At 43.9% G+C, this 26,928-nt stretch overlaps 1 protein-coding gene across 4 annotated transcripts in view; it reads left to right on the plus strand.

Moving 5' to 3' along the window:
* Positions 1 to 26,928, plus strand: part of pde4ba (phosphodiesterase 4B, cAMP-specific a) — a 220,286-nt gene that overhangs the window by 186,421 nt on the left and 6,937 nt on the right. For all 4 annotated transcript variants that reach the window (XM_087830357.1, XM_087830358.1, XM_087830359.1 and 1 more), the window contains 2 exons: positions 13,021 to 13,133; positions 24,703 to 24,796. In XM_087830357.1, the coding sequence (XP_087686483.1) occupies positions 13,021 to 13,133; positions 24,703 to 24,796 (207 nt within the window). The remainder of the gene's footprint in view (positions 1 to 13,020; positions 13,134 to 24,702; positions 24,797 to 26,928) is intronic.

A 26,928-nucleotide genomic window follows, 5' to 3' on the forward strand; every position in this document is an offset into this window, starting at 1 on the left:
CTGTTGTGGTGGTGAGCTCATGGTTTAATTGCAAGTAATCCCAGTGTTAAAATGTGGCCGGGCCTGGTCTCCACTTTACAAGTCTCCAGTGTCATAAACAAGCTGCTGTGCCAAGTATTTACCCTACTCAAAGCTCTCTATACACGCTGGCGCTGGGCTCGCGGGGCTCCCAGCCAAGGGAGATCCAGAGCTCAGCTTTAGGAAAAGACCCACTTGACTGTATGTTTATGAGTGTGTGTTCTTCCACACGAGGCCTATTTTAGGTTTGATTCTCCTTCTTGGTGTGCGTAGTTTAATTCTTGATTTTGTTAATATTTCATTGCAGTGTTTTAACTTCCTTGGCTTAAAAACGGCAGATCTGCCAGGTTGCAGTTTCCTAGTTGTAAACAGACGGATGATTTCCAGTCCTCACAGTAAGACTGGATGAACAAGCTCGACACCAACCAGAAACGCAAAGGCCACAAATTGCTAACGCTTGAGTTTTATACATAGTAGAGATTAAAAAAGTCATTGATGTAACTCAACTTCCTGTCTACCTACGCTGCAAGCCCCCCAAAAATATCCTTCCTGTCAGAGAAGTTGCATTGCTGCACAGGAAGCACCACATAATGAACTCGAAACCATGTAAAGTAATGTTATGTGCAGTTAGCTATTAGATTCAAGGGGATGGTCATTACTGGATTTTGGGATTAGCTTTGAGCTTCTATTTTAAAGCGTGACGTTACTTTGCTGTTAAATTCCCATTTTTATTCTTTTCCTTTTATTTTGATTAGAGAGGAAATTTGACTCACAGCAAAGATCCTGCGCTGGATTCAACTTGAGGGACTTTTGAGGAGGATTTCATATTTTGGATTGTTTTGTTTTGGGGGTTTTTTCAGTCTGTCTGTGGTCATCATCCCGGCCCCCCGTTCAGTTATGTCATCCTCACTTATCCAACAATACAAGCCATGATGTCATCAAAACTCTGAAAAACAATCCTTAAACATCTGGTGGGAGCAAACAGTCTGAGTCTGAGTGTCATTAAGTTAGTCAGGAGCCAGAAATATTTCAACCTTTTTCCTTGTTTACACCTTAATTCAGCGGTCCCCGGGCCTCGGACCGGTACCGGTCCATGAGTCGTTTGGTACCGGGCCGCGAGAGTTGAGGCTCAGGTGTGAAATGTATAGTTTTCAGGGTTTTTATCGGTTTTCAGTAGGGATGCAACGATACCAATTTTTTCAAACCGATACGATACCGATACTTGGATCTGAGTACTTGCTGATACAGAGTACCAAAACCGATACTTCTACCACCCACACACACACTGAATTGGAAGACAGGTTTTATTTTATTCTCTGCCGATAATAAATAATATCTTAATAAAAATGACCACAAAAAAATTTCAAGTGAAAAATAAGCACTTCTGTTAAATTATTGCAGAGTCTCCACATTGTAATTTAACAGAATATCACTGAACTATTGGCACTGTCTCTAGGGGATGTCCCCCTAGTGGCCAATCTAAAAAACTACAACAAAAATGACAAGCCACCCTCTGATTTATGAAATAAGTTAGTATCGGTTCATGGTATCGGTTAACTTTTACGAGTATGAGTACACGCACATTTTACAGTATCGGCCCCGATACCCGATACCAGTATCGGTATCAGTGCATCCCTAGTTTTCAGCGTTATTTTGTTATCGTTTTTATCGTTTACTCGGTTTTCCTGGGTCTTTTCACGTGTGTTATGAATACATTTTCTTTTTTTCGGTACCGGTACTAGTTTTATTTTGTTGTATTTATCCGCGACACCTTAAAGACCGGTCCGTGAAAATATTGTCGGGCATAAACCGGTCCGTGGCGCAAAAAAGGTTGGAGACCACTGCCTTAATTGGTTTGAATGCTACTCTTTTCTTTGTTTTTTAGTCCTTGTTTCATTACCTTATTTTACAGCGTGTATATAGTGGCTGTAGGCCTGCTGTACGTCACATATGTCCACCACTTCACACAAAAAGCGGTGTCACTTCCCTCTTTCAGTAAAAGACAAACATCCTTCATAGAAAGGGGTTTAATTGATTTCAGTTTTCTTTTCTTCTTCCTCTTTAATCTATAAAAACCATAAAAAACACTTGCAGTTCTCCCTAATAGGATTTATTGTCCCCTCAAACCAATTAAAGTTTCAAAAGTCTCCTTTGAAGTAATATTACGCTCTCCGTGAGCAAATTTACAATTCATTTCCAAAGATGTATCAATCTGTCACTTTTGGCTTTGTGAGCATTGAAGGCCGAGTAAATGAACACCATGTGGTTTGATGCTGTTCGAGCGCAGCCGTGACTCCGCTCCTGTTTTTATTTGGATGTTCTGTTTTACCGGAGTCCTGCTCCGCTTCGGGTTTTATCTGCAGCCCGCCACAGAGAGCGAGAGAGAGAGAGAGCAGGTTCAGAAAGCTGGAAGCATGCACTCTGCAAGTATTTGAATTATGCCATTGACGTCAGCACAGTCATAAAGTAGACGGGTGCCCTTCCCCTGAAGTATTCCCTTGCCAGCAGGCCTGTTCAGCTCTGTGCAGATGGATTCAAACGCTCTCTGCTTCACAGACAGGGCCTTTTGTTTGGGTATTTGGGAAGCTTTTTGCACTCCCCCCAACCCGACCTGCCAGAAAAACACCACAGCTACTGCGTCCTCTTTGTGGAGCAGCGCAGGAAGCCAGCTTTTTTTTAAAAAAGCGAGTCAATGATTAAACAGCCCGCTTTAATAAAAAGCCACCTTTTTACCAACAAAGAGAAAAAAATAAGAAAAGCAACTTTAGCTTATCGTTTCTCTGCAACGATTTAAATTCATGTATCTTTTTCGAAACTCTTCAGTTGCACCGTGAATGCCGCGTGACTATTTCGCTGTTACTCAGGGAGGGAGTCGTATTTAATCTTGATTCAATCAGGAAGTCTTACTTAGCCAGTTTGGATGAACACAATCAATCTTGTCTTGCGTGCTCACCGCTGCCAACAGTCTTTATTGGTTCAATTTGATTTTGTAATGTGGTCTGGGAGGCGCACATAAACACACACGGGCTGGCCCGAAGTGACACACAAGGCATGCTTACCCATCATAAGTAGGCATGCTGTTTGAGGTTATTTGAGGTTTGCTTCAGCTGGTCTTCATATGTTTCTCGAGCCTTCGTTGCACGCAAAGCCCTTCATCGCAGAACCCTTCTGGTGCCTTTCCTGCCCCGCTCGTTAACTCGACTTTATCCCGACCCGGACCAGCCAGAATTGGCTCCGTTTCACGGCTTGCACGCTAAATACAGCCAAGATAATGTTAATGAGACAGTCATGTTTTTCTTGACAACAGTTCAACAACAGCTGGAAAAGTCTCCGGACTAAAATGATTTCTCGCTTGGCCTCAGCAGAATGTTTTTCAGGTCCTGACGCCAAGAAACAGAAGAAGCGTGACATGTGAAGAGAGCCTGTCTAGCTGCAGTGCACATCACCTTGGTGAGGCTGTTTACGACCCCGTTATTTGAGATAAGATGATATGAGGCCTGGGATGGAGCACATGGAAGCGGTCCATATTTTATTTCACAAGTTCGAGCCGTCAAAATACAAATAACACTAATCGTTTATGACCAAACGAATGATTCCAATTTGTCACCTGAAATGTATTTTCACATGTAGCTCTTCTGACATGACACTAAATCTAGCAGCAGTGATGCATCTCCTGGTAGTTCTGAAGCTCCCCTCCTGGAAACCCTTTGATTTCTGACTTCTACTTAAATTAGTAGTAAGTACTTTACAGTAGTAAAGCTGTCTATGAGTGTTTATTTAAAACTAAAACAATAATTGTGATTACTGAGCATGCACTTTGTTGCTTTTGTGATTTGAAACCCACTCGAGGAACACGCCAGGTCACCGTATTAGCGCAGAAAAAAAAGCTCCCAGTTAACCATGGCTATTGTGTCCCAGTTTGTTTGGTTACTTGCCATTTAAAGCAATCGTCTAATATGTTAATAGGTTAATTGACTTTAGTACTAAATCCAAAAGAAAGAAGGGAGAGAAGGTCAAATATGATATCATTAAAAAGTAGCCGGTTAGCTTCCCTAGAAATGAACAGAAAGTAACAAAAAGGCAAATGAATGTGTGTATATGTGTATGGATGCGAGGCGGGAAATGACTTTTCTTTTATTGAAGCTTCAGCCTGTGATGAAAGCTAACGTGGAGCCTCTACCCCAGCAGTGTTTGCAAAAATAATATCGTGACTGATCTAATTTCTGAATCGCATGTTACAGCTATGAACACAACTTTAAATGCACCGCAGTTTAATCACACAAATAACACTAAAGGAACCAAGCTGACCAGGGCAGCTGTGGCTACAACCGTAGCTGCCTCCACCAGTGTGTGAATGGGTGGATGACTGGGTGTGCAAAGCGCTTTGGGGGGGGACTAGTAAAAGCGCTATACAAATACAAGCCATTTACCATATAAAGCCGGACACCGCAGTAACATAATAAATAATAAATAACACAGTAGGAGGTTAGGGGTGGGGGAAAAAATCGATACTGTGTAGCATGGTGATATTTTGTTTGCTAATAATGTATGGATACAGGGACAGCAGAAATCGATATTTTGTTACAAAAAAAAGTTTTTGTGCTCTGACTTCAGAGCATGTTGATCCTTTTTCTGAGCAAGAATCCTGACATTCCTTCACTGTCCAAATGTGTTTAACTTTTTTTATGGCAGCAATAAACATGACAGTTTATTTATTTTAATTTAAGACATGTTTTATTTGAATTAAGTTTAAAACTTTTTTATTTAATGTAAAATTATATTTTGTTTTAATTTACTTTCAAATTCTTCAGTTGCTGAAGGGGCTGCATAGTTTTCATAAACTGCATAGTTCAGAATAGCTATAATTGTACCAGATGGTTGCGTTCAGTTAAGTTGGACTAGACTGTAATACAAACCGTTCAGTTTGTCAACAATAAAACTGAAATGAGAGAAAGACTGAGTGTGAGACTTTGATATTAGAGAAAATGAATATTGATAAAGTTTACCTTTATGTACAGAATCTGAATATCGCAAAATATTTTTTAAAAATTGCAATAATATCGTATCGTGCGTTAAGTATTGTGATAATATCGTATCGTGGGATGTATGGTGATTCCCACCTCTAGTAGGAGGTTAGGGGTGACGGTGTCTCATCGGAGACAATTCACTGTGTAATATATGAACGATGAGTGATGAAGGCTTCTTCCTGCAGCCTATACACACTATATTCTGCTTCTCTTTCCACTTTGAGTGGAAAAGTGGGGAGGGACAGCTACAGGCACCTGTTGAAGACTAGCAGAGATGTAGGATTCTTTCTTTTTTTGATGAAGTTCAACAAACTGATGGTATTTCTTATCTAAACCTGCACAAAAACAGCTCTTTAGTGGGAAGATGCTTCTCTATGCAATGCACAGGCTTTACACTGAGTCAAAGAGGGGCTACTGGGCTGGACCCAAGATCACGTAAACAAGAATCAAGGAAAAAGAGCAGCTTTAGCTCTACTGCAGTCAGATATTTGGAATAGGGGAAAAAAAGCACTGTGATTGACCACGTGTTAGCCACGCCCCCAGAAAGTGAGAAGTGAGTAAATCTGTTGGTGTCAAATCAGTCTGGAGGTGTTTTAGAGAGCAGGACCACCAACAGCTGCTCTATACCCAACACTTCTCATAATCCCTGAATTCAGATGCACCACTTACACCTTTTGATTCTAAGTCTGGAAGCTCTGGAGCTTAAAAAGGAGAATAAAGCAGCAGCAGCATCGACACTGACAGAAGTCTGGCTGAGCGGGGTCCCACGGCTCCTCTGATCCATGCAAATCAACCTGAGGGCCAAAGGCCAGTCAGCATGACAATGAGGCTCATTCAGTCTAGTCAGTGCTGTTGCTTTCAATGCAGGAGTTCACCCCAGGTAATACAGACAAAGCCCGGTCTGTGTGCATTTTTTTGGTGGGCATACCCAAGTTTTGGATATATAGAAATGTTGGAAACTGCTGTGAGATGAAGAGAGTGCGTGAGCATGCAGCTCAAGGACGAGGCGCTTCACGCTCACAGGTCCTCAGAGCCGAGCTGGCAATAAGGCCAAACACACTGACGTCTCTCTTTTTATCAGCGGGAGAGATACAGATTCGAAACTGTGAAGGTTTTTACATCAGAAAGTGACGAGCGGTCAGATAAGAGGGATACTGTTTGTACGACTCAAGACAAGGCGCCTCAGGTCTCAGCGAAGCTTCAGACCGTGCCGTGTCAGACTGTCCCTGAGCTCGTTTCGCTCCTCACCGTGTACTCCTCACATTCATCTCCTACGTGCGTAAATCACTCCGTGTCTCTGCGAACAATGTGCACGCGACGGAGGCGGAGAAACCTCAGACTTGTGCGCGATTCATTTTGGAGCAAAGGCCCGTTTGGACTGTTTCTGGGTTAATGTTGCTGTAACTGAAGTTTTAGCCACATAAAATCTTAACACTTGCATGCAAAGATAAAACAAAGTTACTGTCTGGGTTAGACTTGGCTTAATGGAAGAATGAATTCACTGCAACAGAACTTCTGAAAGAGGCCCAGCCCTCTTCAAAACAATCTTTGAAATTAGGTCACGTACCAGTAATACAGATAAATACATGAATGAATCTTCCAGTCACACAGTTCTCATTCCAGTCTTTGTTTTTAGGCAGTAACAGAAGCGTAGACACAGGATTTGATTAGCTTTCTGCTGTAATCGTCCAGCCTTTATGGGGCAGAGTCGTTTCGTGCGTTGCTTTTCTTTTCTATAGTAAATCTCACAGAAATGTGTATAATTGGGGAGGAATGTATAAGCAGGGGGGGGGATTAGAGCCAGCAAGCTACATAAGGGGGTCTAGCACTCAAACACGTACACGCTGTGTGGCCCAGTCAAAGCGCCTTTGTTATGTTTTGTGGTTGTAAGTGACTTTCAGTTTAAATGCAGGTAGTCACACTGTTGCACTGAACTGTACTCACATGCTGTGAAACAATAGGACCCCCGAACCCTGCAAAAAATGCAAATCTAATGTTTACTTCAAGTGTGTTGTTGCTTCCAAGAATCTCATTTCATAGATTATTCCAGACTGGATTTGAACCTTCGCCACACAAATTCTGTTTACTAAAGTGAGAAACATTAACACAGATAAAGAGACGCGCTTGCTAGTTTGTTAGCAAGTGTAACAGCTGCATTCTTCAGACAGACAGACAGTCAGTCTGTTTCGCCATCTCCGCCGCTGCAGCAAATATAAAAGCTGGTAGCTTTGGCACGAGAGACGTGGATGATTACAACACATCAGAATATTTAATCTGTGAATCAACATCCTAAATATGTCACAGTGCTGCTTCTGGAGGGTCACAACCACATAAAAAAGGAAGCAGCATGTTTTACCAGCACTGCGTCCCTGAGCAGTGAATTTACCAGCTTTGTCTCCAATATAACAGGATGGCTAGAGGGTTAATTTTACCCTCCCATCCTTAATATCAAACAGCCGCAGGGTAATGAAATGTCATCTACTGAAATATTACTCACATTCTGAGTCCCAGTAAATCAGATAAATGTTTGCTAATGAAATACGTAGCCATGATGTCATTTTGTCACTTCTCAGAACCCAGCTTGGAGAAATGTTTTGATCAAGAAATGTATCGAGGTTATGCAAGAAGGCCCCGAAACCACAAACTCCACCACCGCTCTTCGTCCTCAACTTGACTTTTCAGATTTCTTGTCAATGACATTTCTGTGAATGTCAAGCCAAACTTGAGTTTGTAAGACCTGCAAATGCAGCGCTACCCTCCCCTACCTCAATGTACCATCTCTGGTCTTTGTTAGGAAGTGTTGTGTAACCGCACGGAGGGTTTCAGATCAACTCACTTTCTGATAAAGCAGGAGATGAAGAAAGAGAGTGCCTCAGTCTCTCTCTTGCTTTTTTTTTCTGCCATTTACAAATCGGGCGCTGCTGCCAGTTGACCAGCGTCAAAGTTTGGCTTCTCTTTAAGTGCGTGTGTGGTCTGTTTACGCTGGTTCACTAGAAATGTGGGACGTCACCCTTCGAAACCTGAATGTTTACACGGTGAATTCTTGGTCAACGAAAAGCAGAAATTAGGACTGAGCAGGTGTGGGGAGGGCTGGTCCTCAACTGACCCCTTTAGTCAGAGTGGGTTTTGTGTCCCAGCGTGTGTCGGTGCATGCTCACAATTAAGCTAACAGTCTTCCACATAGATGCTGGCTGCTGATAATGCGCCGCAGCTGACATGCCCTGCTGCATCTACCTTTGCATCACGGGCAAACTGTCTCTATGCCCATGGGAGGATGACAGATGCAGCTGTTGCTCACACACAAACACAAACAGCTTTAACAGTCCTGTCTGATGTCCTGTGGGCACAATGGTCCTTAAATAACCTCATTTGAGTCTGTGTGTGTGTTTGTGAAGAAGTCTCTCATAAAATGTGGAGTAAATAAACCAACAAAATGTTGTTCTTGTGGAGGAGCTGAGTGAATTTAAATTTTATGGGGAAATCTGAAAAATTATGCTAATAATCAAATAAAAGACGGATCTAAGAATTATAAAACATTTTGGAACCGGCGCTAAAATGCATGTGAAACAGGGAAAGGAAAAACAATCAGTGACTTATGGATTGACACCGTAAGAGGAATGCTGGTAACATTAAAAAACAGGCCATGTGTTCTTTATCTGGATTTTATTTTCTGTTCCTTTTATTTCTCTTTATTTCATTCACTCTTGCCCTTTTCCTGCATTTTCTCAATTTTAATGTTACCTCGGGCTGCTGATTTCGCTGGATTTAGTGAAAAACAACTAAAAACTTTTCAATATTAAATTGAAACTGAGACAGAGTGCTGACCTCAAATCTCTCCCCACCCCCACCCCCCAAGCTTTCCTGCCGGCTCCGCTTCTCTCAGCTGGAAAGTACTTGTTTGTATGGCAGTGTGTGCGGTAACAAGACATCTTAGCCATCAAGTGTGCGTGTGTCACTGTGTTTGTGTGGCTGGACTGTACATATGTATTTTCCTGCCTGCCCCTGTGGGACAAACTGTAGGTCTGAGCACTGATCAGAAAGGTCCTTGTGTCGGGTGGAGGCGGTGGAAATCCCCTCTTGTATCGTTGTGTGTGTGTGTGTGTGTGTGTGTGTGTGTGTGTGTGTGTGTATTTGGAGTGCTGTTCCCCTCAGTCCAGCCAAGGCCATAACTGGAGTACTTACTAATATGGCCATGCCTCTACTCTTGATGTGTTTTCATTATCACCAGTTTTTCTCACCAATACTTTTTACCCATTATGACAAATCATATTTCAACCTTATACCAACACATTTGTGATTTACTGCTTGTGTCTCTTCCATCTAATCAGACCTGACTATAAGTGTAGACCTAAGATCCAGGTTCAAACTGACCTTTTTTTTCTTTCTCACTATATCCCATATACTTATATTTACAGTGTTTAATACATCTATTAGACCACCCAAATTAAAAGTATTGGTAATTAACCAAATTATATTTAATGTTTGTCTAATGGTTAGTCCACCAATGTGTACAGGCTGTTTAATTGAAATGATATTTGAAATGTCAAAAAAGTTGAAGTTTACAAAAAACAACAAACAAACCCTGAAAAACATAATAAGACTTATTATTATTTTTATGTTGCACTTAATTACTTCTTGGTTAATTTCTGACTTTCCAGAGAGGGAAGGCTCACTGTATTTTCTTCCATTTGTTCAGAGAGAGAAATAAGGAGATGGATGGATGGATGATGAATCAGTAGATGGATGGATGATGATGGATGGATGGATGGATGGTTGGATAGATGGGTAGATGGATGGAGAAATGGATGGATGGGTAGATGGATGGATGATGATGATGAATCGGTAGATGGATGGATGATGATGATGAATCAGTAGATGATGGATAGATGATGGATGGGTGGGTGGATGGATGGATGGATAAATGGATGGATGGGTAGATGGATGGATGATGGTAGATGGATGGAGAAATGGATGGATGGGTAGATGGATGGATGATGATGATGAATCGGTAGATGGATGGATAGATGATGGATGGATGAATGGATGGATGAATGGGCAGATGGATGGATGATGATAGAGGGTAGATGGATGGATGATGATAGATGGTAGATGGATGGATGGAAGATGGATCGGTAGATGGATGGATGATGGATGGATGGATGGATGATGATGGCTGGGTAGATGGATGGCTGATGATGGATCGGTAGATGGATGGTTGGAGAAATGGATGGATGGGTAGATGGATGGATGATGATGATGAATCGGTAGATGGATGGATGATGATGATGAATCAGTAGATGATGGATGGATGGATGGATGGGTGAATGGGTAGATGGATGGATGATGATAGATGGTAGATGGATGGATGGAAGATGGATCGGTAGATGGATGGATGATGGATGGATGGATGGATGATGATGGATCGGTAGATGGATGGATGGAAAAATGGATGGATGGGTAGATGGATGGATGATGATGGCTGGGTAGATGGATGGATGGATGGATGATGATGGATGGGTGGATGGATGATGATGGATGGATGGATGGATGGATGATGATGGATGGGTAGATGGATGGATGGAAGATGGATGGGTAGATGGATGGATGGAAGATGGATGGGTAGATGGATGGATGGAAGATGGATCGGTGGATGGATGGATGATGATGGATGGGTAGATGGATGGATGGATAGATGATGGATGGATGATGATGGCTGGGTAGATGGATGGATGAATGAATGGACGGATAGATGATGGATGGATGGATGATGGAACTTTCCATATGAATTTAAAATAGGCAAAGCCAAATAGGAAGTGAAGTCATATTGTGGAAGCTGTGAACTTGTCTTGTTTTATGGTCGACTAGTCTTTTTTATTAGCTCAATTTGATCTGAAGTAAAGTATTCTAAGCATCAGTGCTCGTTTTTGATAGCTGTTGGAGCAATTTAAATATTTTTGACATAAAACTTAGAACCCGAGCCAAATATTTTAGTTCTTAGCAAATAAATCTTTAACAGGTGGTTAACTGGGTCCTTTGCTGGAGGAAAGACTGGTGATTTTGGCCTTGTTTTCCAGCAGGCCAGGGATCAAAGTAAAACCGTTATACAAGTGTTACAGTTCTGTGGCTCTGGCACCTGCCTCGAAACTTGGATTTAATACACGGAGACCTGCAAGTATTTGGCCTTGTGGCTGGCTTTAGGGCCTGACTCGCTGAACTAGATCTTGAGACCCAGTTTTGTGTGTTTTGAAATCAAGTCCTGAAAGTGATTTTTAGATCAATCCAGCCATGGCTGTTTCTCTCTGATGCAGCTTCATTTTCACTCATCATTACTGCTACGACTTTGGATAAATGTTGAAATAGCAGTCGAAAAACTTCTACTGTGGTTCTTGGTTTCTGAGCAGAGTTTAAAAGGTCAAAAGAAAAGACCGTTCCAGGGAAAGGGACCTTTCTACGCTCTTCAAAAACACAAACCACCTCAAAGATGTTGGAAATGCTGGAGAGCAACATCTCAAATAAGTGTAAACCGTTTCAAGATCAGGCAGTTGTGGCATTAAACTAAACACACACAAACACACACACACTCCCTCTTTTTCTTTCGCTGCCCTCATCAGAGTGAGGGAAGGCTGTGGGCAAAGTGCCAGGTGCCTCTCATGTTTGGGAGAGCAAACAGGCTCGTGTCTTTGATGGCGAGGAGATCAGAGCGGGGGACGCATTCTACGTGGCCGCGCTAAGGTCGCCGCAGTGCACACCCTGCTGCCATGTTGTGCTCCGCAGCTAGGCGACTCGGAGTATACACAGTGCGGGAGTGGGAGAAGAGTGTGTTTGTGTGTGTGTGTTGGTTCAACTCCACCAACCAACTCATCGCACACTCGCCTTTGCTTTCCAAGACACACTCACTCCAACTCTGACGTACAGTTTGCAGTTGTCTGAAAAATGGTTAAACCACAGGAACAGGGTCGGAGCAGCGACTCCCAGTCCGAGCAGGAGTCTCTCGGCACTGGTGACAGCACAAACCTTGCCTTGACTTTCTCCGTCTGTCATCATAATCCCTCTTTGGACCAACTTCATGTGTGCTTTGTCGATGTTTTTGTTCTTTACTCAAGATTTCTTTTATTATAATATTTAATCCTTCTGCTTTATTTGACCAACATATTTAAAAAAGAAAAGAAAGAAAAACAACCTAAGTGGTAACAGCACAACAACATTAGAAATGTCATTTCATTTCTGGTAAACGTAACGCCAGCGCCAGTTCCTGTCATTTTATATCTAGGGCGCATTTTCTGACTGCTGTGGTTGGACCTTCAGCCTTCTTCTTACGTCCTAGAAAGCAACAGTGACACATGTTTTGCAGCAGCTGTTATCATTTTTTTCGATGACTACATGAGTGATTAAAAACATCCTGCGTCAGAAATGATGGGCTCATCACTAAGACGTGTCCGATGCCACTGTCTGTTGTCGATAATCAAAAATAAAATTATTAGTGTCATTAATTATTTCTTAATCACTGGCAACTTGTGCAAGCGTGCGTGTTCGAAGTCAATGCATGTTTTTAATGTTACAACATGTGCGCTTCTGCATGTGTGTTTAGGTTTCGAGGTGTCTGTTTCCTGTGAGATGGGGTAAAGTTTGTTTGTGAGGTGGGGGTATCTAGTTTCCTGTAATAGGGCGGTTGACTTTATGTAAATAAGCTGAGGGCCTCAGATTGGGAGATGACGTTCGGGGGGGTTGGGGACTCACACAGACAAGTTGAGTGTGTGACAGAACGAGGTCAGGAACTGGCTTTCTCTCGATTCCACTGACAGCTGCGAGTCCCAGCAGCTAAAAAACCTCCGTGTCCCACCTCTAGCAGTCCCCCCTCCTCAGCAGCAGGAACCCTGAGCGAGACCCGTGGGTGGAGCGGCTGGGCAGCGTTCGGGCTCCATGTGCTCTGTCTGTTCTGACTGCGTGTCTCTGTGTGCCGGCTGTTTGTTGACAGATGACGCGTACCAGAAACTGGCCATGGAGACAATGGAGGAGTTGGAGTGGTGTTTGGACCAGCTGGAGACCATCCAGACCTACCGCTCTGTCAGCGACATGGCCTCCACCAAGGTAGGAGAGGCTGCACCTTTCACTGTTTGCTGTTATTGTGTTTCATCATAATGGGGGGAGTTTTGTGCCATCCCACTTAGATAAATCCAAGTCCATGTGTTGCAAGTGTTTATACAAAAAAGGGCCCCCGCTTTTTGGGGAGCTCTCAAATCTGACTAGCAAGGGAATCTGCAGGAAGCATTAATCCTTCAGCATAATAAACACATGAAGGACGGTATACAAAATCCAAAGATACTACTGCTGAACTTAGCATGACCCATGAAAGTAAACAGCGTTAAAAGTTTGAACATAAACAGAACAGTAATGAGGAGGAGATTGGTTTGGCAGAGGGGGCTGAGATGAGTGCTGATTGGATTAAAAGGCCACCAGCTCACTTGTATGTCCTATTTATCATCAGAGTTTTTTTCCTGAGCAAACATAAAACTCTCCTTGTTGAAAAGATGGGCTAACAAGTAGGTGTGTGTTTTTTCTGTGGCTCTCTTTCCATCTTAGCTGACTAACTTTTCCACTGTCCGCCGATTATTCTGTTTCTTCTGTGTCACCGATTGCGCGTCATATGCAGTGAAGTTCAATGCCTGGTTCTTATGTAAAGAGACAGGAAGTTGACACAATGATACTGAACCACATTCAGCTTAATGATCGCTTGTTGTATTGCGCTTCCTGTGCTCGTGTTACTGGATTCTGGACGTGATATCTAAGAATTATTAGGTTGCATCCATGACTGTGTGAGTCATGGTAAGTTTGCTCACTTACAAAGAAATGAACATGTGTTTTATGCTTGTATCATTTTCATGGAAAGAGACAGACATACAAGCAAAACATGACTTACTATTTGGTGGTGGACGAACCCTTGTTGGGGTAAGACGTTTCTTTTTGTTGGTCACCAAGTTTGCAAAGATTTCACGAGGAGTTTTGGCCCTCGCCTCTTTACAGAAACTCTCTGAATCCTTTGGGTTTTGTGGCTGCCGTTTAGCAACTCGAAGCTGCAGCTTCCTCCACAGATTTTCTAAAAGACTGAGGTCTGAGGCTAGGCCACTCCATGACCTTAACGTGCTTCTTCCTTACCCACTCAGAGGGCAGTTTGGTCATTTTATATTTCTTCCATTTCTGAATAATGAAAGCTCCTCAAACGTTTTGTACCTCAGTTCCAGTCTTGAGCATATCTAAGGCTTTGCCTCTGACCATGTCCATGGTGGTGGAGAGTTTCGAATGGAAGAAACTGGTTCTGTGGACAGGTGTGCTTTATAAACACGAGTTGAGATGAATGATTGATCCTAATCTGTACACATGGGCACGCAGCCAATCTGTGGGAGTCCGAATCCTAGCTGGGTGGTAGGGGATAAAATCTTTATTTCACTCACTAACATGCAAATCAATTTAAAACTTTTATGTATTTTCTCTGGATTTTTGGTTGATATTTTTTGCTTCTCTCCATTAAAACGATACTACCATAAAAATTAGAGACTGTTCGTTTCTTTGGAAACGTACAAATTCAGCAGGGGATCAAAAAATTATTACTCGGTCTATAATTTATTTCTCTGTCATTAGAATCTCTGCTGCTATTACCTTAAGGGCTGTAATACAAAACACATGGTCTCATAATTGCCTCCTTTTGGCCTTTGCATTCAGATGATGTCATGGATATCAAAGCACGGTTTCCCAGTTACGACGGTTTTACATATATTCAGTTTTGTACTTTAAGAATTCATAATTCAGAGAAAATGATCAGACCTCGCCTGCGGCTTGAGGCATCCTGTCAGTCCACAGGTGTCTGATTTTAAAATGGTTGTCGATAGAGATAATGTGGTTGGCCGCCAGCCACCAAAGTAAATACGTCTGTGGGATTTAAAGGTAGGATGAGTTCATGAGTCACTGGATATATGGCCATCACTGTTAGAGATCTAACCTGGGCAGTTTTATACCGTAGACTGCCACAGAGATCGGCCACTTGGAGGAAGCTAGATATTTACATTTTTTGGTCTTTTGTTTAAGTCCAAACCACAGAAAGATGCTGTGTGTGCGATAGGGATGGGTATCGTTTAGGTTTTATCCGATACCGGTGCCAAACCGGTACTTTTGAAACTCAAACCGGTGCTTAAACAAAAGAAAAAACACAAACTTTGTCCAAAAACCTCTCATGTTCAGCTGTTTTTTTTGTAAAAAGATAACAATGTTAGCCTTTTCTGCAGCTATGGGGCATATATGGTATCACTCTTGGCTGGAAGCAGCTTAAACAATGGAAAAAACACCAACTTTGTCCAAAAACCTCTCATGTTTAACTGTTTTCCACTTTTTCTTTGGTCATTTTAGCCTTTTTGTCCAGGGTGAAGGGAGTATCTGCCATCAAACAAGAAGACAGCCGCATGTAGCTATGATGATGTTTGCTAGTTCACCTTACATGCATTAATGTAATAACGTGGTTAGCCTACTCAACGTAAATTACACACGAACAACATGAAGCTACTCACGCAGAGAAGAACGGCTGCTGCTGCATCATCATCCTCATCATTTCTGCTACACTGGCAGGGCTAGGGGCCAGGACTCTCCTCTTCGGGTTTTTGGGGGATGTTGCTAACTCCGGGTCGATAACAGGCACCACACCCGCAGTAGATGTGCTCGGTGTGAGGTCTCGCAGCAAGCTATCAAATACGGCGCATTTCTCGGCTTTTAAAAAAACGCTATGCGTCACCAGGTGTTTCATCAGATTTGAGGTGTTACCTCCTTTGACAGTATCACAGTATCAGCTTAAAGCACTTGTTGCAGCTGCTGAGTTTGCATCTTTTGCTGTGAAGTACAGCCAGACTTTGACCGCTTCGCCTTGGGCATTTTTAATCTGTAGCTCTGCTCTAAAAGAACGTACGTACCTGGACCCGCCTACTATCCTCGAAACGTAAAATGATTGGCTAGAATCTAAAGTGTATCACAGCTCAGGGAAAAAAAAACACCGAAATGTGCGCTGCTTTTCTGTCTGGTTACTACCGTTTATGTCAGAACCGGTGCCATCATGGCACCGGATACCGGTACCCATCCCTAGTGTGCGATGAGTGTAACTTAGCCTGAAAAACCCTGTCATGTAAACATGTGAATCAAGAGGAAAGCTTATTATTTCTCATGAAAACTGGACAACAGGATGCAAGTGATCCAGCAGTGGGTCAAACACAATGAACTAGAGAGGAAGACAAAGAGCGTGTGTGTGTGTGTGTGTTTAAGGGATCCTTGCAGACCCCTGGGCAGAGTTACACTCTCTTCCTGTCTCCTTCCTGATCTCCTGCTGCTCCCTCTATACGACAACAGCCATCCCAACATACCCATTTGGACGGTTAATGGCCGTGTTTATTTATCCTATTGCTGTCGTCACACATCCAGCACTGACAGTAAGCAGGAGCGGTTTCACTTAGGTTGACAGAATCACTGCAGAACTACTGGAACAACTATTCAAACAGTCATTTAGACATGAAAGCAGGGCTGACAGACGAAACACAGAAGACAGGCAGAGCGCAGTGGAAGTCGGAGCATTCATGCTTGTATAAACGTTGGTTTGCATCACTCCTCAGCTGCGTTTCAGTTTAGCCTGAAATCAAGACTGTAATTGTTGGACTTTTGCAATCGTAGAAAACTTTTTTTGGATCGAGACGAACGTTATCTGTAGGTGATGATTGAATACAGGAACTTCACCAACTTGAAAAATTCCCAAATATCCCAATAAGGGAAAAACGAAGGAATGGTTTTGCGCTGCTTTTTCCAGAAAACATTACACCTACCCCTCGGTCTGCCAAGACCATCAGACTGTAACACAATGGAAAGCTGACAGCACTTCCACTTGAGCAGATGGATGTAAACTGACAGGTGTTATTATTGTTGGTCAAACGAAAGAAAAGTAGCTCTCTAAATTGTACTTTCTTATTTTTAATCAGTTCATACTGAACTGTATTTTTTTCTTTAAATGTGGAGTCTCCACAGCGCAGCGTATCAAGTGGCACAATGTGCTTATTATGCATCATGACCCTCTCTCACAGATGTGACTTTGGCAAGTGGGTGAATGCGCCCCGACACGTAACCGTATGTGCACAAGATGCTGATAAGGAGTCGCCCATCGAACATGTGCCGCATGTATACATGCCTGTGTCTACGTGAGCGTGCGTGCAGCTGGGTGTCCGTACCGACAGTAGGCTAATCCCCTCATATCAGTCTTGTTTTTACAGTAAACTGCAGACCCTTTGTCAACTTGGCCGTTACACCCAACGCAGCTTTGTTAGCAAGAACATACCGATCGGCTCATATGACCCCCGCAACTTCCTATTGTATTTAGGATGGTGGAAAAACTGTTATCCAAGCTGTGGCAGAGTATGAAACATGAGCACAGGGGAGGTGAAACGCAAGAAGATGCGGTCGTACCTCCAAGGTGAAGTGCAGGCAGGGGCTGCTGCTGAGCCCTTACAGTACGTGACTGTCCCCTCTGTTATGTATGGTTGACATAGACGGGTCAAAGTCTGTTGTGAGTTGGAATATGCTCCTTCCAGCACTGCAGACTCTCTGTTGTGTGAAAATACAGCTTAAGCATCTAATGTCTGCTTGATTATAATCTGTTCTTTTTGTCAATATGGGGCTCAAGATCATTTAACAGAGTTACTCACAGATTTAAAAGAAAACTTAAAAAGAAAATCAGATTTAGTAAACTTGAAAAAAGATGAAACAACTGGTTTTTTTATCATGTGGATTTCATTGAACTTTGGGACGTGAACAAAAGATAAAGATTTTATCCCAGTTCTGTATGAGCCAAAATTATAATTGAAATGAAAGTTTATAATTGACTGCACTCATTTGCGAAACGTGATGAATTTGCTACCAAAAAAGAAACAACTGGTTCCTGCTTTGAAAAGCTGCTGCTTTTGTCTAGTTCATATACCGTATTTTCCGCACTATAAGGACTTAAAATCCTTTAATTTTCACAAAAATCAACAGTGCGCCTTATGTATGAATTCTGGTTGTGCTTACTGACCTCGAACTGATTTTATGTGCTACACGGTGCACAGAAATCTGTCAAAACATGTTTTATTACGACATTGGTAGCTACGAAGCCGCACCAGATTGTCGGAGCATTACGGCTACCGTAGTCAGGAGACTCACGGAGGAATCTGGGTCCTAAACTCCGTCTGTTTCAGGTCCCAAAGTCAAACGAACACTGCGGCATCACTGAGAGTTAAACGGTCTAAATTCTTTCATCTTTAATTAAATCATCAGCGTTGCTGCTTTACCAGGTGTAACAATTAAGTTTAACATCCAGGCATCCATGAAAACAGAATTTATTACATTTAACAGAGTTAGAAGTTAGCAGGAAGTTTGCTCGCTAGCTTCCACCTAAACATGATATAGCATGTTCTGACTGAGAGATTTCTGAAAAATTCAAACGTACAGCTCTGCTATCACTTCCAACATAAATGAAGACAGAAAACTAAACAGCAGTGACGTTTGTAGGGTTACTGAAGTTGGGCTAGCTGCTATATAATGATGTGCTACGTGACCGCTAGCTACACAGCTATGTTAGCATAGCATAAGCTAACTTTTTTCCACTCGATAAAAGTTAACATGAGGGTTCCCGATGGTCAAATGCAATCGCATGGCAGGATGCTGTAAACGGACCAAACTTGAGTCAGGAGAACAACTGAGATAATCCATCCACAATACGAGGTTAGTCATTAATATACTGCAACAACATGGGAATAGAGCAGCTGCAGAGAATTTAGCATTAATGAATCGATGTTACGGAAGTGGAGGAAGCAAGAAGAATGAGCTGAGTAAAGTTTGACTTATCTGACTGTTTTGTTTCGCTTAATGCGCCTTATGGTCTGAAAAATACGGTATGTGCATTAATTCATTAAGTGTTTTCTTGGTTATCAAAGAAAGCTCAAGGAAAAATGAATCCCTATCCCTGAGCCTGAGATGATGACATCATCACCCCCCCTCCCCAATACAAAATCCACAAACACCAAGCAGCAAATTACTGCATCTTAGAATGAATAATGAAGCCATGAAGAAATCTGATGGAGACGAGCATGTGTAAAGGGCTTTTTAAAGAGCCGGTCACCCGAGTCGATTTAACAGTGACAGCAAAGCTTCGGAGATGTGACTGCCAGCTGCAAGAGCGCTGAGCGGCAAGCGAGAGGGGGGAAAAAAAAAAGCTAGAGGCGGGACTACCCCAAGAGGGAGTGTGTATGTAGCAGAGGTCTAACACACAGTCATTGCTCCACAGACACAGGGTGTGAGGTAGAGCCTAATCAGACCTCGCAGTCCCGAGTGAGTCACTAGAGCTGTGGCGTTTCCCAGCGTCAGAGAGCAGAGGCTCGGTCCTTTTACTCACGCTGTAGTCAGACTGAGACTGAGACACTTTAACGGACGGCAGCCCCACTCTACCCTGCACTTTACACACAGCAACATGGGCGCCTGTTGCTTTGACAAGAAAGAGAGGAAATTAGGGAAGCTGAACGGTTGGAGGAAGGTGAGTTTTGTTGTTTTTATCATTTTATGCTGGTAGACACAGTTTGTAATCATTCGGTGAGATTTCCTGCCTTGCTTGGACTTAAAAGAACAGATATTTTGTGGCTTGCTCAAGCTTTTTCTTGAGTTTCACTGAATGCTATTGAATATATATCTATATTTTAATATATTACATACACATTGTGTACTTATATGTCCTGGTGGAGTTTGGAGCGAATTTTAGCGGCATTTTATTTCATGTCTGCACATGATTTCACTTTGGAAGCATGTTGGGAGTATTTATTGCTGCTTCAATTTACTGAAACGTTTGTCCTTTGAATATTAATTTTCAACTTATGGTGGTCAAACCTGCATTCTGCCTTTGCCTCGGGGGTCTTTTACGCTTCCTTTGCTGCGTTTTCCCAAATAGTTTCTGTCTGTGGAACTAGATAACCTTTACTCTCAGAGAATCAAACTCATGACGGATTTATGGTGCTTCCAGATAATTAAGCGCAGATGTCGTTTTGTTCTTCCTGACCAAATGCCAAAGCGATTTCTTTAGTTTGTAAGTGACCTATAAGTGACAATAACCGGTATTCACTGTAACTGCATAGTTACTGCTTATAAAAAGTTCAGCTTTGTCTGCTTTTAATGTCTCCAACTGCCTAAAATGAGGGAAGGAGCCACAGATTTGAATCACAGGAGGTCCAGCGGATGGAAAGGAGTGTATCTTCGCTGGGTACCAAAGACTTTTTTTCGACATAGGCCAAAACACTCAGGTTGTCTGACGAGAGAAGAGAGAAGTAGCGGTGAAGTGCTCGTAGCTTGGATTGCATTTCTGCAATTCTTTATTTTGCCAGAAGTTAGGAGGAGAATTTAGAACAGACGATTTGAGCATTTCCTGTTTTTTTTGCAGCGTGGTCTTTAACAGAGGGTTGCTTTCTGCTTTCGAAGCAGCCCCGACTCGGCTGAGCATCGCAGCCTGTTAACTGTTTGCCTCGAGCCTAAAAATAGTGAAGCAAACTACATCTGAGGCTGTGATCACCAGGAGTGATTAGAATCAATCAGTCGGCTTAAAAACGATTCTCCTTCCCATCCTTTTTTGCTCTCGAAACCTTCATTTTTCCCCCCCTCTATATTTTACTGTACGGGACCACAGATGCATGAATACACTCCATCTCTCTCTCACACACACACAAGCATAAGCGAGTGAGTCAGAGGAAGTGAGAGGTAGTCAGGCCGTCTCTCAGAATTGTCTGTATTTCTAACCAACATACGCACAGTTCATACGTAGGTAAGTTTCCTGATCTTCTCCGAGTTATGTCATCACCCCGCCGTGCCGCTTTTACAATGTGGCGTCACACGTTTGCTAAACTGAGGAGGTGATTAACCACAAACGCTGCACGTTTGCTGGTTGCACGAGTTATAATCAGCAACGCTGCACGCGTGCTGTGAATATGAGACTGTGTTGAGAAGCATAAAAATCACGATAATCAATAAAACTTGCAGCTCTTTGCAAATCCTGAGTGACTTAAATGAAGAAATCGATTACTTTTAAAGTGTGAGCGTTTCTTCACAGAGGTGCAAAGATATTTACAGATTTAGCCATAAGTTGTAAATACCAGTACAGACTGGGAGGCCAGTACTAAAGCAAGACTGACCAGAATGGGTGTAGTGCACCCACTAGTGGCTCAGAGACTCAACTTCAGTCTGAACCACTTCAGGCGTGAATGGGTAACGAGACAAACTAGAAAATTTCAGCTGATTTCAGTTCCAGTTCAGTCGTCCTCTAAGCTGTGGTGCAAAAAGATTCCAGTTCAGAACGATGAGGAGAAACATCAGAGTAACAGACGCGATACACTGAGGCTGTGCAGCACGCTGATGTTGCGTAACATCAGTCTCGTGTCAGAGGGAGACTCCGTGTCCGCCTCGCCGCCCCGCACGGCGAGCTGTCCGATGGGATCGCGTCTAAACGGAGGGGGCTCTGCACGAACGCCCCTCCCTCCACCTCTCATTGATGCACCACGGGCTCCATTCACCTTCCTCCCCTCTGTCAGAGCACCTCTCTGCTGATCAACCCACCCACCGAAAGCAGGGAGAGAAGGGGAGGGAGGAGTAAGAGGTTAGACGACAGAGATATGGAGCTTAAAGCGGGAGGAAGACGAGATAAAAGCAAAAATAAAGTAAAATTTGTAGAAAAAACTGATTTAGATTGTAATAAATGAAAGAAGCGAACTGGTGAAACGATATAATAAAGATCCCGGTGATGGAGAGATGCATCCACACATCTTTGGAGAGGTTCATCTCCCTCCAGTGTCATGATGTCAGTGGGAGATTAGGAGGCTTCCCTCGTGAAAGAGCAAACTGCAAACACACACACTTATAAACATGTCAGCACTGACTGGGTTTGAATGCAGGTGACGGCGCTCGCAGGCTGCTGCGGAGCGTGTGCGCACTTTTGTTGCAGCTTCTGGGGGAAGCACGGCACTTCGACACTGCATCCTGTTATTTCTGGTTTCTTTATATATTATGCAGTGAGCTATTATATAAGGAGCTCCCTCCTCCTTTTCTGTGTTTTTCCTTCTCCTTGCATCCCACCTCCTCGCTTCTGGTTCTTTCCCTCATTGGCAGGATAATCCGGAAGGAATTCTCTCGGGAAAGCTTTCATCTCCCCCTCATCTTCCCGAGCGCACACATTAGGGCCGAGAGATTCTCTGGGAACCTCTGTTTACAGTTTCCTGTGCATTTGTTCTGAAGCGTGATTGAGGCGACGCAGCTGTCCAGTCGTGATTGACACGTCTGGTGCTGCTGTTACGCTCCGGTCAGGTGGGCCTGGCCTTGTGCGCCACAGCCAGCATCAACACCTGCTCTGAGGACAGCCCATCGATTCTGCCAGCGCAGCAGACAGACAGATTGATGACTGTGTTGGCTGGCGGAAGCCGAGACAGAAATTGACATGTTAGCGGTGGAGAGTGAGGGATAGATGAAGCTGAGCGAGGGGAGGAGGAGGCGATTTTCAGCCCGTGCATCAGTGGATGCGAGCAGGGGCGATGTGTGTGGCGAGTCCTCGTGACAGCTCAGCAGCTACAGCACATGTCTGCCTGGGAAGCAATAGGGGAAGCCTCTCTCCTTCGCCTCCCCCTCCTCATTTAGAGAAAAAAAAACAGCCTTACACTGGCTACCTAGTGCTGTTGCCATGGCGTTGGGGTGTTCTGGTAATTGGCGCACACGCAGTTACAGCGAGAGAAACCGTGGGCTTCGTGTCACCTAAATTGGGGAAGGAAGGACACAATTATCTTCTTCTTCTCCAACCGTCTCGCCTCCTGTGTCTTGGCTGTTAAAAATAGCCGTCCACAAACAGCCTGTCAGTATTAATATTATTATGGGGTGCGGATAATGAACAGGCTTATGAGTTCTCCACAATGGCTGCCGTGGCTGCACGTCAGGAGACAGAAGACACAAAAGAGGGGGCGGGAGGGGATAATAGAGATAATGGCGATTAGAAATACCATCGCTGTGCGTTCATATTCTTCAAAGCGTGCTGCAGCATCCCTCTCGCTCTTCCCATTGTTTCACTCGTAGGGAGGCGTAGTTTTCCAGCTTTGTGACATTCCAGCCTGGGAATTAAGGACGGACATCACTTGCAGTGGTTTTGTAGTTGAGAGAAAAAGAGTTTATATTAAATGGATATTAAGTATCAACCCTTTTATAACTTTACATATACACCAATGCCAAGCTGTAATTTGCCCCCCCCCCCCCCCCCCACGTGTTCTGACTGGAGTGTGTTGCTGGGGCTGGCAGAAGCGAGGGCGAGAGAAGGGAGGGAGGGCGTGCTACAGCAGCGAGAGCAGCAAAGCGAGACAAATCCAGAGGAACCCCCCCTCTAGTCAGATGAACATCACTGCCTCACTCCCGCCTCCTCCTCCTCCCCTCTCCATCGCCGTTTTTCCCCTCCTCCCTTCCTCGCTTCTTCTCCATTATTCATCAGTGCGCAGACAGTCCCCAGCTCACGGCTGCAGCTCCAGCCCGCTGGATCTCCTCGCTCACAGCTCCTTCTTCCTCCCAGATTTCCATTCCCAAGCATGGAAACTCAGAGCTGGCCCTTTTCTGCTGCCGAGAGAGAGCGAGCCACCATCGAGCTGCTCTCTTAGCTGCTGAGAAGAAGACAAACCCAAGAGGAGAGAAGAGAGGATTTTTTCCCCCTTTTTTTGGGTGCTGGAGGAATCCTGATCATCTGCCTCTGATTTGCCCCCATCCTCCCTTTTTGGATTACAGTTCTGGCTTTGTGTAGGGACGAGAAAACGGGGTCCAAAATGCCTGAAGCCAATTACCTGCTGTCGGTGTCTTGGGGTTACATTAAGGTGTGTGGCGCTTATCTACGTAGCTTGTGGGGATGCCGCGCTGGCCTCATCATAGCGCTCTGTGCTGTTATTAGAAGCTAAAGATCGGTTTGGAACCGATCGGCTGCTTTTGTGGGCGCGACGTGTGCACCCAAAGATATTTCCATCATTATTAGAGGGTTGTTGTCGATGGTGGCGGGGGATCCGACGGCTCAGGCTCCATCTTGAGCCCTCTGCAGAGCTGTGTGTGTGTGTGCACGCGCACGCATCAGCCTGTCATAAACAGCTGCTGCTGCAGTGTCTGGGTCTCTGTGTACTCTGTTTTTTTTATGTTTGAACCACCGTCGAACTGTTCGCAATGTGCAAATTGCATGAAATTACGTGAAATGTTGGCAACAACAGGAACGTCTCGGGCTGCGTGCAGATTTTCCTCTCGCATCATTAACATTTTTGCACACTGATGCAGGGAAAATATGCGACCCAGCGTGATAAAACGAAAGTGTTTGCTGCGGCTAATTTGAGGCTTATTAAAAGGTGTCAGCCGACTCACTGTTAGCGCTAATAATTATCTGCATCTTAATTAATTTCTGGGAAAATATCAAGTGACATTCTTGAGCTGGCAGAATAAAACTGGGCACTAGTGATTTTTCCATGTAACCGTATACATCCTAATGTTTCCCAGATTTCCTCTCCAGTGGAAACTGACGACATCTCTCTCTCTCTCTCTTCCCCCTCCTCCTCTTTCTCTCTTGCAGTTCAAGAGAATGTTGAATCGGGAGTTGACGCACCTATCCGAGATGAGTCGGTCTGGGAACCAGGTTTCCGAATTCATCTCCAACACCTTCCTAGGTAAACGGAAGTCTTGTGTACACAAACTCAAAATCACGACCATCTTCATAAGTTAAACACAAACAGCTACTGGATGTTTATGATCCATCTGAAGCCTCCACGAATCACGTTTATGACTGTGTTTGGTCAGATATGCAACATTACAGCTCACAGAGCTCGATTTCTTTTCTTTCTTGTGGAGGTTTGGTCTTTTGCGTGATGTCGAGCTCTGCAAGTTGCTCTGGCTGGTTTCCTGCGGGGGCGTACCATAAAAAAACTGCGCCATTAAGCTTTGTGTCGACGTTTATGACATCTGAAAAAAGTATTAATATTTAATTCCTCAAAATATTACGAGAATAATAAAGAGTGTTGACTGTAAAGAAGGCTTCGGCGTGGGTCGCACGTCTGAGAATAGCTGCGGACGTCTAATTATGAATATTCAGCTTTAAAACCTTTCTGGTTTTGTTCTTGGCACCAAAGCACAAAAATAAACGGTAATGCAACAAATATCTCCGGAAACATCAATCAACAAGCGATGAAACAAAACAGATTCAAAGTTGATTTTCAGGAAACCTGATAGGAAGAGCGCTCGATGCAGAGAAATAAAGTAGTAGTAAATGATCTCATCCCAGATATACAGGGAGAAAGAAAAAGGTGATATGTTTCAGAGATGATGCTCATAAAGGTAGCCAAGATTATTCAGACTCTGTTTCCGATCATCCTCCGCTGTCAGTGGATCCCTCGCCCCCGTGAGAGCGAGACGGGCTTTGAGAAGAAGCGAACGAGCGAGGGAGGGAGAGACCTCACTGCAGTGAAGGGAAAAAAATGGAGGTATAGAGGAACCCCCTTTGCTGGCAGTGAGATGAGCTCAGCAGATTGGGTGACTCATCCCCATCTTAATGCATCTTTGTCAGCAGGGACACCTTGTTGTCCCTCTCTCTCTGCTGAGCCGAGGATCCACTCACCAGTGACTATCACTTCGATAAGGAGATGAGGATTACCCTGCTGAAGGGGCTGAAGAAGCAAAGGAGGAGAAAGGAAAAAATAGCTGAGTCAGCACGGCGGACCTGTTTTAATCCTTCCATCCACTGAGATTAACATCGCATCAGTAATACACTTATTTCTGCTTTATCCTATTTTTGTTACTAAAAAAAAAGAGCATCCATTCAGCATCAGGGAAATTAAATTTTGATGCCATACGCCTGGTAGATCCATCATTTTGTGACAGACGACCTCATGCTCGGTAAAACGGCGCTCGTGGAGCTCGATTCATCCCCCAGATAAATAAACATCTCAGACTTTTAGCGCAGACGATTTTAATCAAGGATTTCCAATTACGATCGCTTTCGGCACGGCAGCTCACGCGTGCCTTTCATTTATTTTCTGGGACCTTTTCCCAGCCGTCCTCGCATCATAAAGCTGTCATAACTCCCTTTGATCAGCCAGCACACCCAACTTTGGGAAAATAGTCGTCTCCCGGGCTCCTCTTCCATCTTCCCACCGATGCGCATCTCTCACGGAGGAGCTTGTGGAGGAGGATGAAAAGAGTTTGGCTGAAATCTGAGTGAACGTGGGCGGTGACGGGAGAAAAACGAGACAAAATAGTCGATTAGGATGTTTATTTCATCTGCTGATTTGTTTGCATGTTTCGTACCAGCTTTATCCATATTTCAGCTAACAGACACACACATATGTGTTATATACAGGCAACACAAGTGGTGACAATGATGACTCGTAATAAATTAGAGAGCAATACGTCGCTCCTCCTTTTGTTTCCATGTCTGAGCGTGCTTAATTGCCCGTTCTCAATTACCAGGCGAGAACTGAAGAGCGATGGAGGCGCGGGGAGAAATGTGAGGGAGAGCGTGAGAGCGAAAGTGATTATTTGAATTACGCCTGGTAATTGAATAACCCTCCGCGGGGGAAGGCTGATAGGCCAGCAACGAGCCGAGTCGAGGCTTGCGCGGCTCGCAGAATAGCCGGTCCCTGCAGCGTCTTGTTCAGTTCCTCTGCGACGGCAGTAAACACGGCGGTGTGAGCTTATTACAGGAAAACATCACGAGCACAGACTGGCATGATGTCAGTGTTTATTTTTCTTTTTTTGCCTTCTGATTCGTTTTATTTAGCCGCACAGGCTCGCTGATGTCATCAAC

The sequence above is a fragment of the Neolamprologus brichardi genome, chromosome 17, assembly GCF_056152115.1.
Source record: "Neolamprologus brichardi isolate AB-2024 chromosome 17, ASM5615211v1, whole genome shotgun sequence".
Taxonomy (NCBI): Eukaryota; Metazoa; Chordata; class Actinopteri; order Cichliformes; family Cichlidae; genus Neolamprologus; species Neolamprologus brichardi.